The following is a 13555-nucleotide window of genomic DNA, read 5'->3' on the forward strand; positions in this document are numbered from 1 at the left end:
GCTGATTCATGTCAATGTATGGCAAAAACCACTACAATACTGTAAAGTAATTCGCCTCCAACTAATAAAAATAATTGGGAAAATAAATAAATAAAAAATCCAAAGGAGAAAAAAAAAAGGAAAACAGGTAAACAAATTGTGGTATTATATCCCTACCATGAAATACTATTCAGGAATAAAAAAGAACAATGATATAGATTAAGTTCATAAACATAATATTGTATTGAACAAAAACATAAATGAGTAAATACTTTATGATTTTATCTATGTGAAGTTCTAGAACAGACAAAATTAATCTATGACTGGGGAAGATGTTAACTAGAAAGGGGTATGAACTTTTTGCAGCGATAGAAAAGTTGTAAATCTTGATTAGAGTGATGGTTACATAAGTGTATAATATACATTTGTTAGAAACCATCAAACTATACCTTTAAAATCTGTGAATTTTATTTTATGTAAATTTACCTTGATAAAAAATTATTGCTAAAACAACTAGGGATAGAGTAGTCAAAATGTTATTAATTAAAAAGAACACAAGTGAAAAGGGAAGAAGGAACATAAACCAGATGGGCCAGATAGAAAACAAATACAGTTGTAAGATTTTGTTGTTGTTGTTCAGTCACTCATTTATGTCCAACTCTTTGCAACCCCATGGACTGTAGCATGCCATGCTTCCTTTCCTTCACTATCTCCTGGAGTTTGCTCACACTCATGTACATTGAGTCAATGATGCCATCCAACCGTCTCATTCTCTGTCTCCCCCTTCTCCTGCCCTAATCTTTCCCAGCATCAGAGTCTTTTTCAGTGAGTCAGCACTTCATGTCAGGTGGCCAAAATATTGTAGATAGTATGGTAAGATAGTAGACATAAATCCAACAATATCAGTAATTGCATTTAATGTAAATGGATTGGGTATTCCAGATAAAAGACACAAGTTGTTATCGTTATTTGTATATTTCTTAGTTTAGGTTTGTCTGTCTTACATATAAGAGATACACTTTAAATAGTAAGATACAGAAAGGTGAAAAGTAAAAGTATGGACAAAGATATACCATGCCAACATTAAGCCAAAGCAAGCTAGCATAGTGATGTTAATCTGCAGACAGTAAGAATAGAATCATGTTTCAGTTTACATGTTGTCTAGAAACTGTAGAATATACCCACATATAAAGTTAACACCGAATATTTTGTGATCCCCATTTTCACAGTGAAAAACTACCATGAGTCAGGTTTGTGAGAGCATTCTTTTCAGGTGAAAAGAGCAAGCAGTGTTTTGCAGAGTCATTAGAGGGAAACAAACTTAGAAATATAGTTAATGGGAATTTTCTAGAGTTTGTAGAACTGGGAGAGTCATTTCTCTCAACCACAGACCTGGCTTTAGGAGGGCTCAGATCAAAAATTAATACTGCCAGAACCCTGTGAATTATTTGCAATGAGTATCAAGTCTTACAGTTGTTGCTATTCAGTTACTAAATCACGTTTGACTCTTCGCGACCCCATGACTGCAGCCCACCAGGCTTCTCTGTCCTTGTGGTGAAGTTTACTATTTTTGTGAACCCTGCATGGCTCATCATGGCTTTATTTACTCTCAGCTAATCGTGTATATTATTCTGATTTTAGAAAACAGTCCAAGTTCAAATCTGGGACCCACCACTTTATAGCCAGGCACGTTAGGCTAGTTATTTAGCCTCCAGGGGCCCAAGTTTCTGTCTGCAGCTCAGCTGAGCTACGAAGAGCTGAGCTGCCAGGTGTCAGAGTAGCTGATGAAGACAGCCAGCCAAAAGAAAAGTAGCGTTCAAGCATTTACTCACCTACTGTGATAGTATAAGCAAGAGCAGAGAGAGCACCAGCGACCCATGGTTCCATTTTCCACCGAGGGAGGGCCCGCTAGGTGGGTCAGCACAGGCAGAGGGGTCATCTGCCTGCTGAGGGAGGCCCACACAAGGGGCTGCTGCTGCTCTATGGTCCTGGGAGTAGGGGAAGGGAGAGGGGAGAGGCTAGGAGTAGAAAAGGACTGAGTCTGAGTGGAGGAAAGTGTGTTCAAGGATCTTGTCTTCTTCCTCTGATAAAGAGGCCTCAGGGGAGGCACCAGAGGAAGGCCCCAGATAAGAAGGAGGCCTTTGAATGAAGGTGCCTGGACTAGGAAGTCAGATACACATCAGGACGCCTGCCTCTGCTTGGGTCTGGAAAATCACGTGTAGGTTTTTGGCCAGAAGCTGGACTCCTCAGTTTCGACTGTAAAATGGGGGATCATAAATGGAATGATGGAGACTTCCCTAGCACTACAGTGGTTGGGACTCCACAATTCCAATGCAAGGGACATGCGTTCAATCTCTGGTCGGGGAGTTGGGATCCTACACTATATGTGGACCAGCAAAGAAGAAAAAAAAATGGCATGATATATATAAAATGTTTAGGAGAACTCCTGGTACCACATGATAAATTCTCAAGTGTCTATTATTTTAGTGTTAGTGTTACCCTTGAGTTAAAACTCCTTACTTGTGATGTTGTGATATATAATAAGAAATGTATATATATATATATATATGTGTGTGTGTGTGTGTGTGTGTGTATGTACACTTGACCTTTGAACAACATAGGTTTAGACCTCAAGGGTCCACTTATACTAGGATTTTTTTCAATAGTAAACACTGCAGTATTACGTGATCCTTGGTTGGTTGAATCCGAGAATTCAGAAACAAGGATATGGAAGGATGACTATAAGTTACACTCTGATTTTTGACTTTGAAGAGTTAGTGCCCATAACCCTTGCATTGTTCAAGGGTCAACTGTATTTAGTCTTCATCCTCATTTCTTGCAGGCTTCCCAGGTGGTGCTAATGGTAAAGAACCCACCTGCCAATGCAGGAAACATAATGAAATGTGGGTTTGCTCCCTGGGTTGGGAAGATCCATTGGAAAAGGAAATGGCAACCCATTCTAGTATTCTTGCCTGGAGAATGTCATGGACACAGGAGGCTGGCAGGATATTGTCCATTGAGTCACAAAGAGTCGAAAGGGAATGAAGTGATTTAGCATGAACATAAGCCTCATTTTTGGCACAGAGCTCCTAAAATCCTTGGAATTTCCTGTAAGTTCAGTTCAGTTTTTCACTTATATCCAACTCTTTGCAACCCCGTGGACTGCAACACGCCACAGTTCACTATCCATCACCAACTCCTGGAGCTTCCTCAAACTCATGTCCATCAAGTCAGTGATGCCATCCAACCATCTCATCCTCTGTCATCCCCTTCTCCTCCTGCCCTCAATCTTTCCCAGCATCAGGGTCTTTTCAAATGAGTCAGCTCTTTGCATCAGATAGCCAAAGTATTGGAGTTTCAGGACATCAGTCCTTCCAATGAACACTCAGGACTGACCTCCTCTAGGATGGACAGGTTGGATCTCCTTGCAGTCCAAGGGACTCTCAAGAGTCTTCTCCAACACCACAGTTCAAAAGCATCAATTCTTCAGTGTTCAGTTTTCTTTATAGTCCAACTCCACATACATACATGTCTACTGGAAAAACCATAGCCTTGACTAGACGGACCTTTGTTGGCAAAGTAATGTCTCTGCTATTTAATATGCTGTCTAGTTTGGTCATAGCTTTTCTTCCAAGGAGCAAGCGTCTTTTAATTACATGACTGCAGTCACCGTCTGCAGTGACTATGGTGCCCCCCAAAATAAAGTCTCTTACTGTTTCCACTGCTTACCCATCTATTTGCTATGAAGTGATGAGAAAAGGCAGAGGAACCAGAGATCAAATTGCCATCATCTGCTGGATCATAGAAGAAGCAAGAGAGTTCAAAAAAACCCATCTATTTCTGCTTTATTGACTATACCAAAGCCTTTGACTGTGTGGATCACAATAAATTGTGGCAAATTCTTAAAGAGATGGGAATACCAGACCACCTGACCTGCCTCTTGAGAAATCTGTATGCAGGTCAGGAAGCAACAGTTAGAACTGGACATAGAAAAACAGACTAGTTCCAAATTGGGAAAGGAGTACGTCAAGGCTGTATATTGTCACCCTGTTTATTTAACTTATATGCAGAGTACATCATGAGAAATGCTGGACTGGATGAAGCACAAGCTGGAATCAAGATTGCCGGGAGATATATCAATAACCTCAGATATGCAGATGACACCACTCTTATGGCAGAAAGTGAAGAAGAACTAAAGAGCCTCTTGATGAAAGTGAAAGAGGAGAGTGAAAGAGTTGGCTTAAAGCTCAACATTCAGAAAGTTAAGATCATGGCATCCAGTCCCATCACTTCATGGGAAATAGATAGGGAGACAGTGGAAAAAGTGTCAGATTTTATTTTTGGGGGGCTCCAAAATCACTGCAGATGGTGACTGCAGCCATGAAATTAAAAGACACTTACCCCTTGGAAGGAAAGTTATGACCAACTTAGACAGCATATTTAATAGCAGAGACATTACTTTGCCAACAAAGGTCCGTCTAGTCAAGGCTGTGGTTTTTCCAGTAGACATGTGTGTATGTGGAGTTGGACTATAAAGAAAACTGAACACTGAAGAATTGATGCTTTTGAACTGTGGTGTTGGAGAAGACTCTTGAGAGTCCCTTGGACTGCAAGGAGATCCAACCAGTCTATCCTAGAGGAAATCAGTCCTGAGTGTTCATTGGAAGGACTGATGTCCTGAAACTCCAATACTTTGGCTATCTGATGCAAAGAGCTGACTCATTTGAAAAGACCCTGATGCTGGGAAAGATTGAGGGCAGGAGGAGAAGGGGATGACAGAGGATGAGATGGTTGGATGACATCACCGACTCAATGGAGATGAATGTGAGTAAACTCTGGGAGTTGGTGATGGACAGGGAGGCCTGGCACGCTGTGGTCCATGGGGTCGTGAAGAGTCGGACACAACTGAGCAACTGAAGTGAACTGATGGGACCAGATGCCATGATCTTAGTTTTCTGAATGTTGAGTTTTAAGCCAACTTTTATACTTTCATCAAGAGGCTCTTTAGTTCTTCGCTTTCTGCCATAAGGGTGGTATCATGTGTATATCTGAGGTTATTGATATTTCTCCTGGCAATCTTGATTCCAGCTTGTGATTCATCCAGTCCGGCATTTCATATGATGTACTCTGCATATAAGTTAAATAAACAGGGTGACAATATACAGCCTTGACGTACTACTCTCCCAATTTGGAACCAGTCTGCTTTTCAATGTCCAGTTCTAACTGTTGCTTCCTGACCTGCATACAGATTTCTCAAGAGGCAGGTCAGGTGGTCTGGTATTCCCATCTCTTTAAGAATGTTCCACAGTTTGTTGTGATTCACATGGTCAAAGGCTTTGGCGTCATCAATAAAACAGAGATTTTTTTTATGGAACTCTTTTGCTTTTTCAAACATCCAATGGATGTTGGCAATTTGATCTCTGGTTCCTCTGCCTTCTCTAAATCCAGCTTGAACATCTGGAAGTTCATGGTTCCTGTACTGTTGAAGCTTGGCTTTGAGCATTTTGAGTATTACTTTGCTAGCATGTGAGATGAGTGCAATTGTGTGGTAGTTTGAACATTCTTTGGCATTGCCATTCTTTGGGATTGGAATGAAAACTGACCTTTTCCAGTCCTGTGACCACTGCTGAGTTTTCCAAATTTGCTGGCATATTGAGTGCAGTACTTTCACACCATCATCTTTTAGGATTTGCAATAGCTCAGCTGGAATTCTATCACCTCCACTAGCTTTGTTCATAGTGATGTTTCCTAAGGCCCACTTGACTTTGCATTCCAGGATGTCTGGCTCTAGGTGGGTGATCACACCATCATGGTTATCTGGGTCATGAACATCTTTTTTGTATAGTTCTTCTGTGTGTGTTCTTGCCACCTCTTCTTAATATCTTCTGCTTCTGTTAGGTCCATACCATTTCTGTCCTTTATTGTGCCCATCTTTGCATGAAATGTTCCCTTGATATCTCTAATTTTCTTGAAGAGATCTCTAGTCTTTCCCATTTGTTTGTTTTCCTCTGTTTCTTAGCACTGATCACTGAAGAAGGCTTCCTTATCTCTCCTTGCTATTTTTATCTCTCCTTTCAATTCTTTGGAATTCCCTGTAAAGAGAGATCCAGTGGTGTGTTTTGCTAAGTTAATGAGGTGACCTTTGGACTGCACTTAAGGATGGGGGCTGGTTGTCAGTGGAGCCATCCTTGTGATTAGAGGGTTGGAAGGTTCAGCCCTACCTCCAACACCCTCCCCTGTAGAGGAGGGGCTGGAGATTGAGTTCCTTTGCCAGTAGCCAGTGATTATATCAACCATGCCTACCTAATGAAGACTCCAGGGTTTGGGGAGCTTGCAGGTTGGTGAACATGTGGGAATTTGGGACAGGTGGCACCTGAAGAGGGCAAAGAAGCTCTGTGCCCTTCCCCTATACCTTGCCATATGTGTTTCCTTCACCTGGCTGTTCCCGAGTTGTATCCTTTTATAATAAATTGGTAAGCTAGGGAGTAAACTGGAGAAGGACATGGCAACCCACTCCAATATTCTGCCTGGAGAATCCGGTGGACAGAGGAGCCTGGCAGGCTATAGTCCATGGGGTTGCAAGAGTTGGACGTGAGTTAGCATCTAAACCACCAGGGAGTAAATGGGTTTCCTGAGTTCTGTGAGCTGCTCTAGCAAACTCATGGAACCCAAGGAGGGGGTCATGGGAACATCTGATATATAACTGGTTGGTAAGAGGAATAATAATTGTGTTGTTGGTTTAGTCACTAAGTCATGTCTGACTCTTGCAATCCCATGGACTGTAGCCTGCCGGGCTCCTCTGTTCATGGGATTCTCCAGGAGAGAATACTGGGGTGGGTTGCCATTTCCTTCTCTGTACAAAAGTCTAATAACTTGGGCTTGTGACTGGCATCTGATGTGGGAGGACACAGTATAAGACACCCAGTAGTTGTCCAGAGAATTGTTTCTTGGGGGTGTGTGGAAACCACCACCCCCACACTTTGAAATTGGGTCCAAAAACCCAAGAGACTTGTAGTTGCTTATGTGTGTGTGCTCAGTCGCTCAGTTGTGTCTGACTCTTTGTTACCCCATGGACCATAGCCCTCTAGGCTTCTCTGTCCATGGCATTCTCCAGGCAAGAATACTGGGGTGGATAGCCATTTCCTTCTCCAGGGTATCTTCCCATCCCAGGGATTGAACCTGAGTCTCTTGCGTTCCTGGGTTTCCCTGGTGGCTCAGTGGTAAACAATCCTCCTGTTAATGCAGGAGATGCAGGTTTCATCCCTGGGTCGGGAAGATCTCTTGGAGTAGGAAATGGCAACACAGTCCAGTATTTTTTCCTGGGAAATCCCATGGACAGAGGAACCTGGTGGGCTACAGTCCATAGGGTTGGAAAAGAGTCGGATAGGAGTTAGCGACTAAACAGCAGCAACAACAGATAGAGCTAGTTCCTAATCTCTGGAACCTGTGTCTGTTTCAGTGATTGCAGGCATGAAGAGAAGAGAAGGCAGTGTGGCCATGAGGGCAGAGAGTAGAGTGATGCAGCCGAGGTCAAAGGATGCCAGGAGCCAGGTTTGTGGTAGTCTGATTCAGTAGCCAGAAGAAACTCATTCAGAAACTAATAAAATTACCCCTTATGAAGAATTAGGTGATTGAAACAGAGTTCGGAATAAGATTTTTTCATTGATGATCCTTTTATAGTATCTATTTTGTCAAACAAGATGAGTGCATTTACGTTTAAAATGTAAACCATCAATCTCTCCTTTAATTCAAAGATTTCCTCTCTTCACAGCTCAGGCTGGGACCCTAGTCATGCAGACCACTGTGAGGAAGGGAAGTAGACAGTATTCTGGACTTCCACTTGCTCTGCTGTGCTGGCTTGCTCCTGACGTGGAGATTCAAGACAAAGAGCCTGGCTTTAGCACAGTCTGGCTATTGGTACCTCTGTCCAGGCAGCTGGCCCAACTACAGGCTCTTCATCTCATCTCTTGTTTGCATGAGCTCTTTGGAGGCCTTCGCCCTGCCACATTCCAGGACCAAGGTGAGAAATGACTTCCTATGATTCCCCTATATCTCCTTCCCTTTGAATCTTAAAGCTGGTATGCAGTTCCCACAAGTCTTCTCAAGCTGAATAGTGCTGCCTTCTCTTCTTATATTTACATCACGAAAGGAGTTCAGTAGCTTTTACACAACAGTGAAAATGAGTTTCAAGAGTATATCACCCACCTTGGGCGCTCCATTCAACATCTGCCTTAACAGGCGATCTATTACACAAGCAATCACAAAGTTCTGCCCTTTTCAATGCCAAAAAAAGGGCAAAATGTTTCCCAATTCCTTTCAATGCCAAAATGTTTCCCAATTCCCTTCATTTGTGTCGCCACCACCTTGTTCAGGCCACATCTTTCACCTGGATTGTTGTGGTGGCTTCCTCACATTGCCTGCTTTGTAGTGCTCTGGTCCAATCTATATCCCAAACAGTAACCAGAATACTCTTTCCAAATGCAAATCAGATCTTGTCACCTCCTGGTTCAATACAAGTCAGATGCTTCCCACTGACCTCCTAGTGAACCCCTTGACATGATTTTACAAGACCATCATGATCTGGTCACTATGTATAATACTTCTTCAGCATTATGTGGCATCCTCCTCTGCCTCCCCCACTGTTCACTAATCATCCCATTCCTTCTTTCCTAGTCCTATACTCTTATTTATTTTCCCTTTCTTGCAAATACTAATCAATCAATATCTCTTTCTTCCTCTCTCCCTATCCAGGCTCCCCTCGCAGCCTTCCCCCATCTTATTCCCTAGCCTGGCGTAATCTTCCCTCCATTCCTTACTGGTATACGTCCTAATTCTCCTTTGTGTCACAATTTAAAGCCAGTTGATGGGAAAAGTCTTTGCTGATCCCTCAAGACTAGGTTAGAGTCATGTTTTATATATTCCCACAACCATTGTACTAATTTTATTGTATTATAATACCCATCATGTGGGAATTATAATTTCCCATCTCATTCGTTCTTTTTGGTTTGTTTGTTTCCCAACTAGAAAGGAAGCTCATTGAGGCCATGGACTTTTAAGAATTTAATCAATAGGAGGTACAGAATAAAAATGTGATCCTTGGAGGTCACATACATGAATAAAACCTAATAGAATTTAATATAAAAATTAACTGAACTATTCAATGCAAGGAAGTGGTAATAAATAGCATTTGTTAGGGTGCAAATTCAATTAGACCTAGATTTTACCTCCTTGAAGGTTAAATCTAGAAAAGACAACTGAAAAAGTAGATGGCAATAATCTCAGCTGTCTAAATTTTTACATAAAATAGTATTTTATTACTAAAATGCATTTTGTTACAGTTATATAAGATGTTAACATAAGAAGAGTTTGGAGCACTGGTATACAGGAACTCTATATGGAAACTCAGGGCTTCCCTGGTGGCTCAGATGGTAAAGAATCTGCCTGCAATGCAGGAGATGTGGGTTTGATCCCTGGGTCAGGAAGATCCCATGGAGAAGGAAATGGCAACCCACTCCAATATTCTTGCCTGGAAAATTTCATGGACAGAGGAGCCTGGTGGGCTACAGGCCATGGGGTTGCAAAAGAGTTGGACACAACTGATTGACTAAGCACATACAGGAACTCAAATTTAAAAGTTTTAAAAATGCTTTTTTTGCATGCATTCTTTCGTTAGCTATGAAATCCCCTTCAAAAAAATGAATTCCACAAATACGTCAAGACAAAAGAGAACATTTTTCAAAATTAATACTGATCTAGAAATTCAGATATAGATATTTGGAGTACCTAAAATATTCTATTCATTGCTTTACTAAAGTATAATTGTTTTGATCTGTTACAAATTTCTTTTATTGCTATAAAGATAAATGCATATACAGAAAATTGATATTTTTACCATAAGCAGCTTTGAGTCTCAAAATTCCATAATGCCTACAATGGCCAAAATATTATTTAGATAAGAAACTGCCTCATCAATTTAGTTGAAATATACTACAATTTTACCACAATCCAGTAGTAGGTTATATGCCTCAATTACAGAAAACCCTTGAGAGAGGAAAAAAAAAAATCACATGAAAAGTGAAGCCCCATACTGAGGGTATAAGCTTGATAAAAGCCAGTAAAACAGGGAAAAAGACATCTATCTAATTTCATGTTTTCAATATATATGTATATGCCGAAAATGCTGCCATCTAACAGATTAACCCTCTGTCATACAGTTGACAAATGATGATGACAGTTGCCATGACATGGGACTTCCCTGGTGGCTCAGATGGTAAAGAATCTACCTGCAATGTGGGAGACCTGAGTTCAATCCCTGGGTCAGAAGATCCTCCGGAGAAGGGAATGGCTACCCACTCTGTTATTCTTGCCGGGAGAATTCCATGAACAAAGGACCCTGGGGGGCCACAGTCCATGGGGTCACAAAGAGTCAGACACTACTGAGAGAGTAACACTTATACTTTCATGACATGACATAGAACATAACAGAATAAGATAAAACATTGAATGTGGTATATACATGACCTAATTATTTAAACAGATGATTATTCCAGAAGGTTCTCTTTTAGTCTGCTAAATTCGTGTAGTCACATAACCAGGCCATGTTAAACTAATGTCACGTGATATTAAGTGGGGGCTTTTCTTATTGTCTGGGGTGTCCCATGAAGCCCCCAGAGCAGAGACCAACAGGTGTCAAATGTCTAGTCACTCTCTTGGCAGGTGATGACTGAATCACATAAGTGGTTGGTTCAGTGCCCACCTCCTACCTCCAGCTTATTCAGGAGAAACTCAGAGAGACTTATTAGAAAAATTAGAGATTTCTCAAAATGAAAAGCAATGAGAACAACCTGATATTTTTGTTTTCTTCCTCATCAGGAAGAAAACATATTTTGTTTTCTTCTCTCTTCCTTCAAAGTTAGGTCAGGGAGGTCAAGGAGGCAACAAGAAACTCCTTTGGGGAAATGGGAGCATAGGGCTAGGAAAGAAGGAATGGGATGATTAGTGAGCAGTGGGGGAGGCAGAGGAAGATATCACATAATGCTGAAGAAGTATTATACATAGTGACCAGATCATGATGGTCTTGTAAAATCACGTCAAGGGGTTCACTAGGAGGTCAGTGGGAAGCATCTGACTTGTGTTGAAGCAGGAGGTGACAAGATCTGATTTGCATTTGGAAAGAGTATTCTGGTTACTGTTTGGGATATAGAATTGGACCAGAGCACTACAAAGCAGGCAATGTGAGGAAGCCACCACAACAATCCAGGTGAAAGATGTGGCCTGAACAAGGTGGTGGCAACGCAAATCAAGGGAATTGGGAAACATTTTGGCATTGAAAAGGGCAGAACTTTGTGATTGCTTGTGTAATAGATCGCATGTTAAGACAGATACTGAATGGAGTGCCCAAGGTGGGTGATACCCTTGAAACTGATGTTCATTGTTGTGTAAAAGCTACTGACTCCTTTGGTGATGTAAATATAAGAGGAGAAAGCACCTATATTCTGTGTGGGAAGACATGTGGGAACTGCATATGTGCTTCCCAAGATTCAAAGTTAGGAAGACTTATAAACTTGGGCCAGAAAGATCTCTTCTGCAAACCAGTGGTAGAGACAGACAATGGGACCCTATAAATACAATGAGTGAGGAAAGGGGGCTTGTGAACAGAGACCAGGGCAGGTTTTGGAGTTTATGGAGAAGGGCTGGTTTAGGCATAGTCTATGGCTTTAGCTGGAGGCTCCTCCAGACCTAACCTCGCGAGCTATTACGGTCCATGATGTGGCAATCCTTGTAGCCTGAGATGGGCTGTTGACCAGACTTTCCAGCAGAAGTCAACTGTACGGAACTTGTTTACAACTGCAAAATTGTGGGAGAACTCTGACAGAAAGCCGTTCTCTACTTGTTTCTCCAGAGAGCGTTTGTATGAAAAATTAATACCATACTTTGTGTCCTGGTCCCACTTCTGGAATTGGGTAAGGCCCTGGAGGCTGTGGTCAATTGTGGGGAGATGTGACATGGAGGGAGGAAGTGGACTTGCTGTTACCAGCAGGGGTAGAGCCTTGAATGTATAATTGTTCATGTCTGTATTGTCTTCTGTGATGGTGAAACAGGTGACACTGGTCCTAATTGGGTGTTAGGAGTGAAGGAGAAGGAGGAATAAAGGATGTTTCTTAGGATTTTGCTTTGGGATCTGAGTCAACAATGGCATCATTCCCAGACATGTGGAATTTACTTTCTATGTATGTCCTCTACTTGGCTAGGTTTTTATGTCCCTATCCAGACACCAGTTAGTAACTAATATTTGCATAGTGCATTACCATTTGTCAAGAGTTTTCACACATTATCAAATGTGGTACTTTCCAGTGTCCTACAAGTTCACTGGGCAGTCCACTATTTCTCTTTATTATGATAAGGAAATTGAGAGGTGGAGTGAGTTGCTCAAGGTGGTAAGAGTTCCAACTGAATATTACCACCTGAAGATCGAATCCAGTTCTTCCAGTTCGTTTGCTTGATCATTTATACATCCATTCTTTATTTCTTACAGAAATATTTCTCCGGATGCTTCCTAGACCAGTTACAGGTACTCTCCGGAGATACAAAGATGTGCATGAAGGTCTTTCCCTGAAGGTCTGGCACAATCAGATGTGTTCATACATAAGAAAAACACAAGTAGATTTCTCCAAAAGAGTAGAGGTTTTGTAAGGGTGCAGAGGAGTTCACATAAATGATTTGTAGGAGATGTCAGATGAAGAGGGAAGAAAGACACGCCAGGCAACTGCTTTTTCTTACTGCATGCTCTATGGTTCTCTGATTTCAGAATCTTGAATATCACGGAGAGAAGTGTGGAGTTAATGAGACTGAATTTTACCTTTTATGAAAAATTTGGAAAGAAAGACTAAATTGAGGTAAAGCCTTGTTTTATGCAAATGGTTAAATTTAATGAATAGATTGTTCCTTTAAAGTTCTTTTTTAAAAAGTCAGCTATGCAATAAAAGGAATTACATTTCCAAGATGGGTAATTTTCTCTATTGTATTTCACAGTTTGAACTCAGAATACTAAACATTCCTCCAAATTACAAAGCAGAGGAAATAGAAGTTTCATAACTAACAAATGAAAAATCACAACTGTTCACCAGGGTAGAATGGAAATCTATTTGGAGCAAGTGAAAATATGGTGGTCCCATTGATCCTTAGTGGAAAAATATTATGACATTTCTATGCAAAGAGAAGTTACAAAGTTAGACCATTCTATCCTAATTCAGTTTGAACACTATTCCTCTCCAAAATTAAATGGTATAACATGCCATCTGTTCATATTGAATTGGATGTCCTCTGGATTTTCTTGCATCATAATTTATGTCATTTCTATACCTCCACACCCATCTTTTTGTATCAGCTAATGGACGAGAGACTAACACTAACTTCCCTCTCCCAAGTCCTGTGCTGCCTTTAGCACCATCTCTACCATGAAGAAGATTTGTCATCCCACCTCTCCACAGCCCCATCTTCTCTTTTCCCTTTAAGATATGAATCTAATTACTTTGCTGTTGATAGTAACAGTAAGATCTTCCTTGAAGAGCATTGT

At 41.2% G+C, this 13555-nt stretch overlaps 1 protein-coding gene across 7 annotated transcripts in view; it reads left to right on the top strand.

Annotated features, from left to right (window-relative positions):
* FANCB (FA complementation group B) overlaps positions 1–13555 on the top strand; it is a 346913-nt gene that overhangs the window by 48203 nt on the left and 285155 nt on the right. For 3 of the 7 annotated variants that reach the window (XM_061136009.1, XM_061136008.1, XM_061136010.1), the window contains exons 11-12: positions 7756–7999; positions 12788–12875. In XM_061136009.1, coding sequence (XP_060991992.1) covers positions 7756–7999; positions 12788–12795 — 252 coding nt within the window. In that variant the 3' untranslated portion in view covers positions 12796–12875. Of the gene's footprint in view, positions 1–7438; positions 7531–7750; positions 8000–12787; positions 12876–13555 lie in introns of those variants that run through there. The other 4 variants (XM_061136014.1, XM_061136013.1, XM_061136012.1 and 1 more) reach the window with 4 other exon arrangements.

This window comes from Dama dama, chromosome X, assembly GCF_033118175.1.
Source record: "Dama dama isolate Ldn47 chromosome X, ASM3311817v1, whole genome shotgun sequence".
NCBI classification, from domain to species: domain Eukaryota; kingdom Metazoa; phylum Chordata; class Mammalia; order Artiodactyla; family Cervidae; genus Dama; species Dama dama.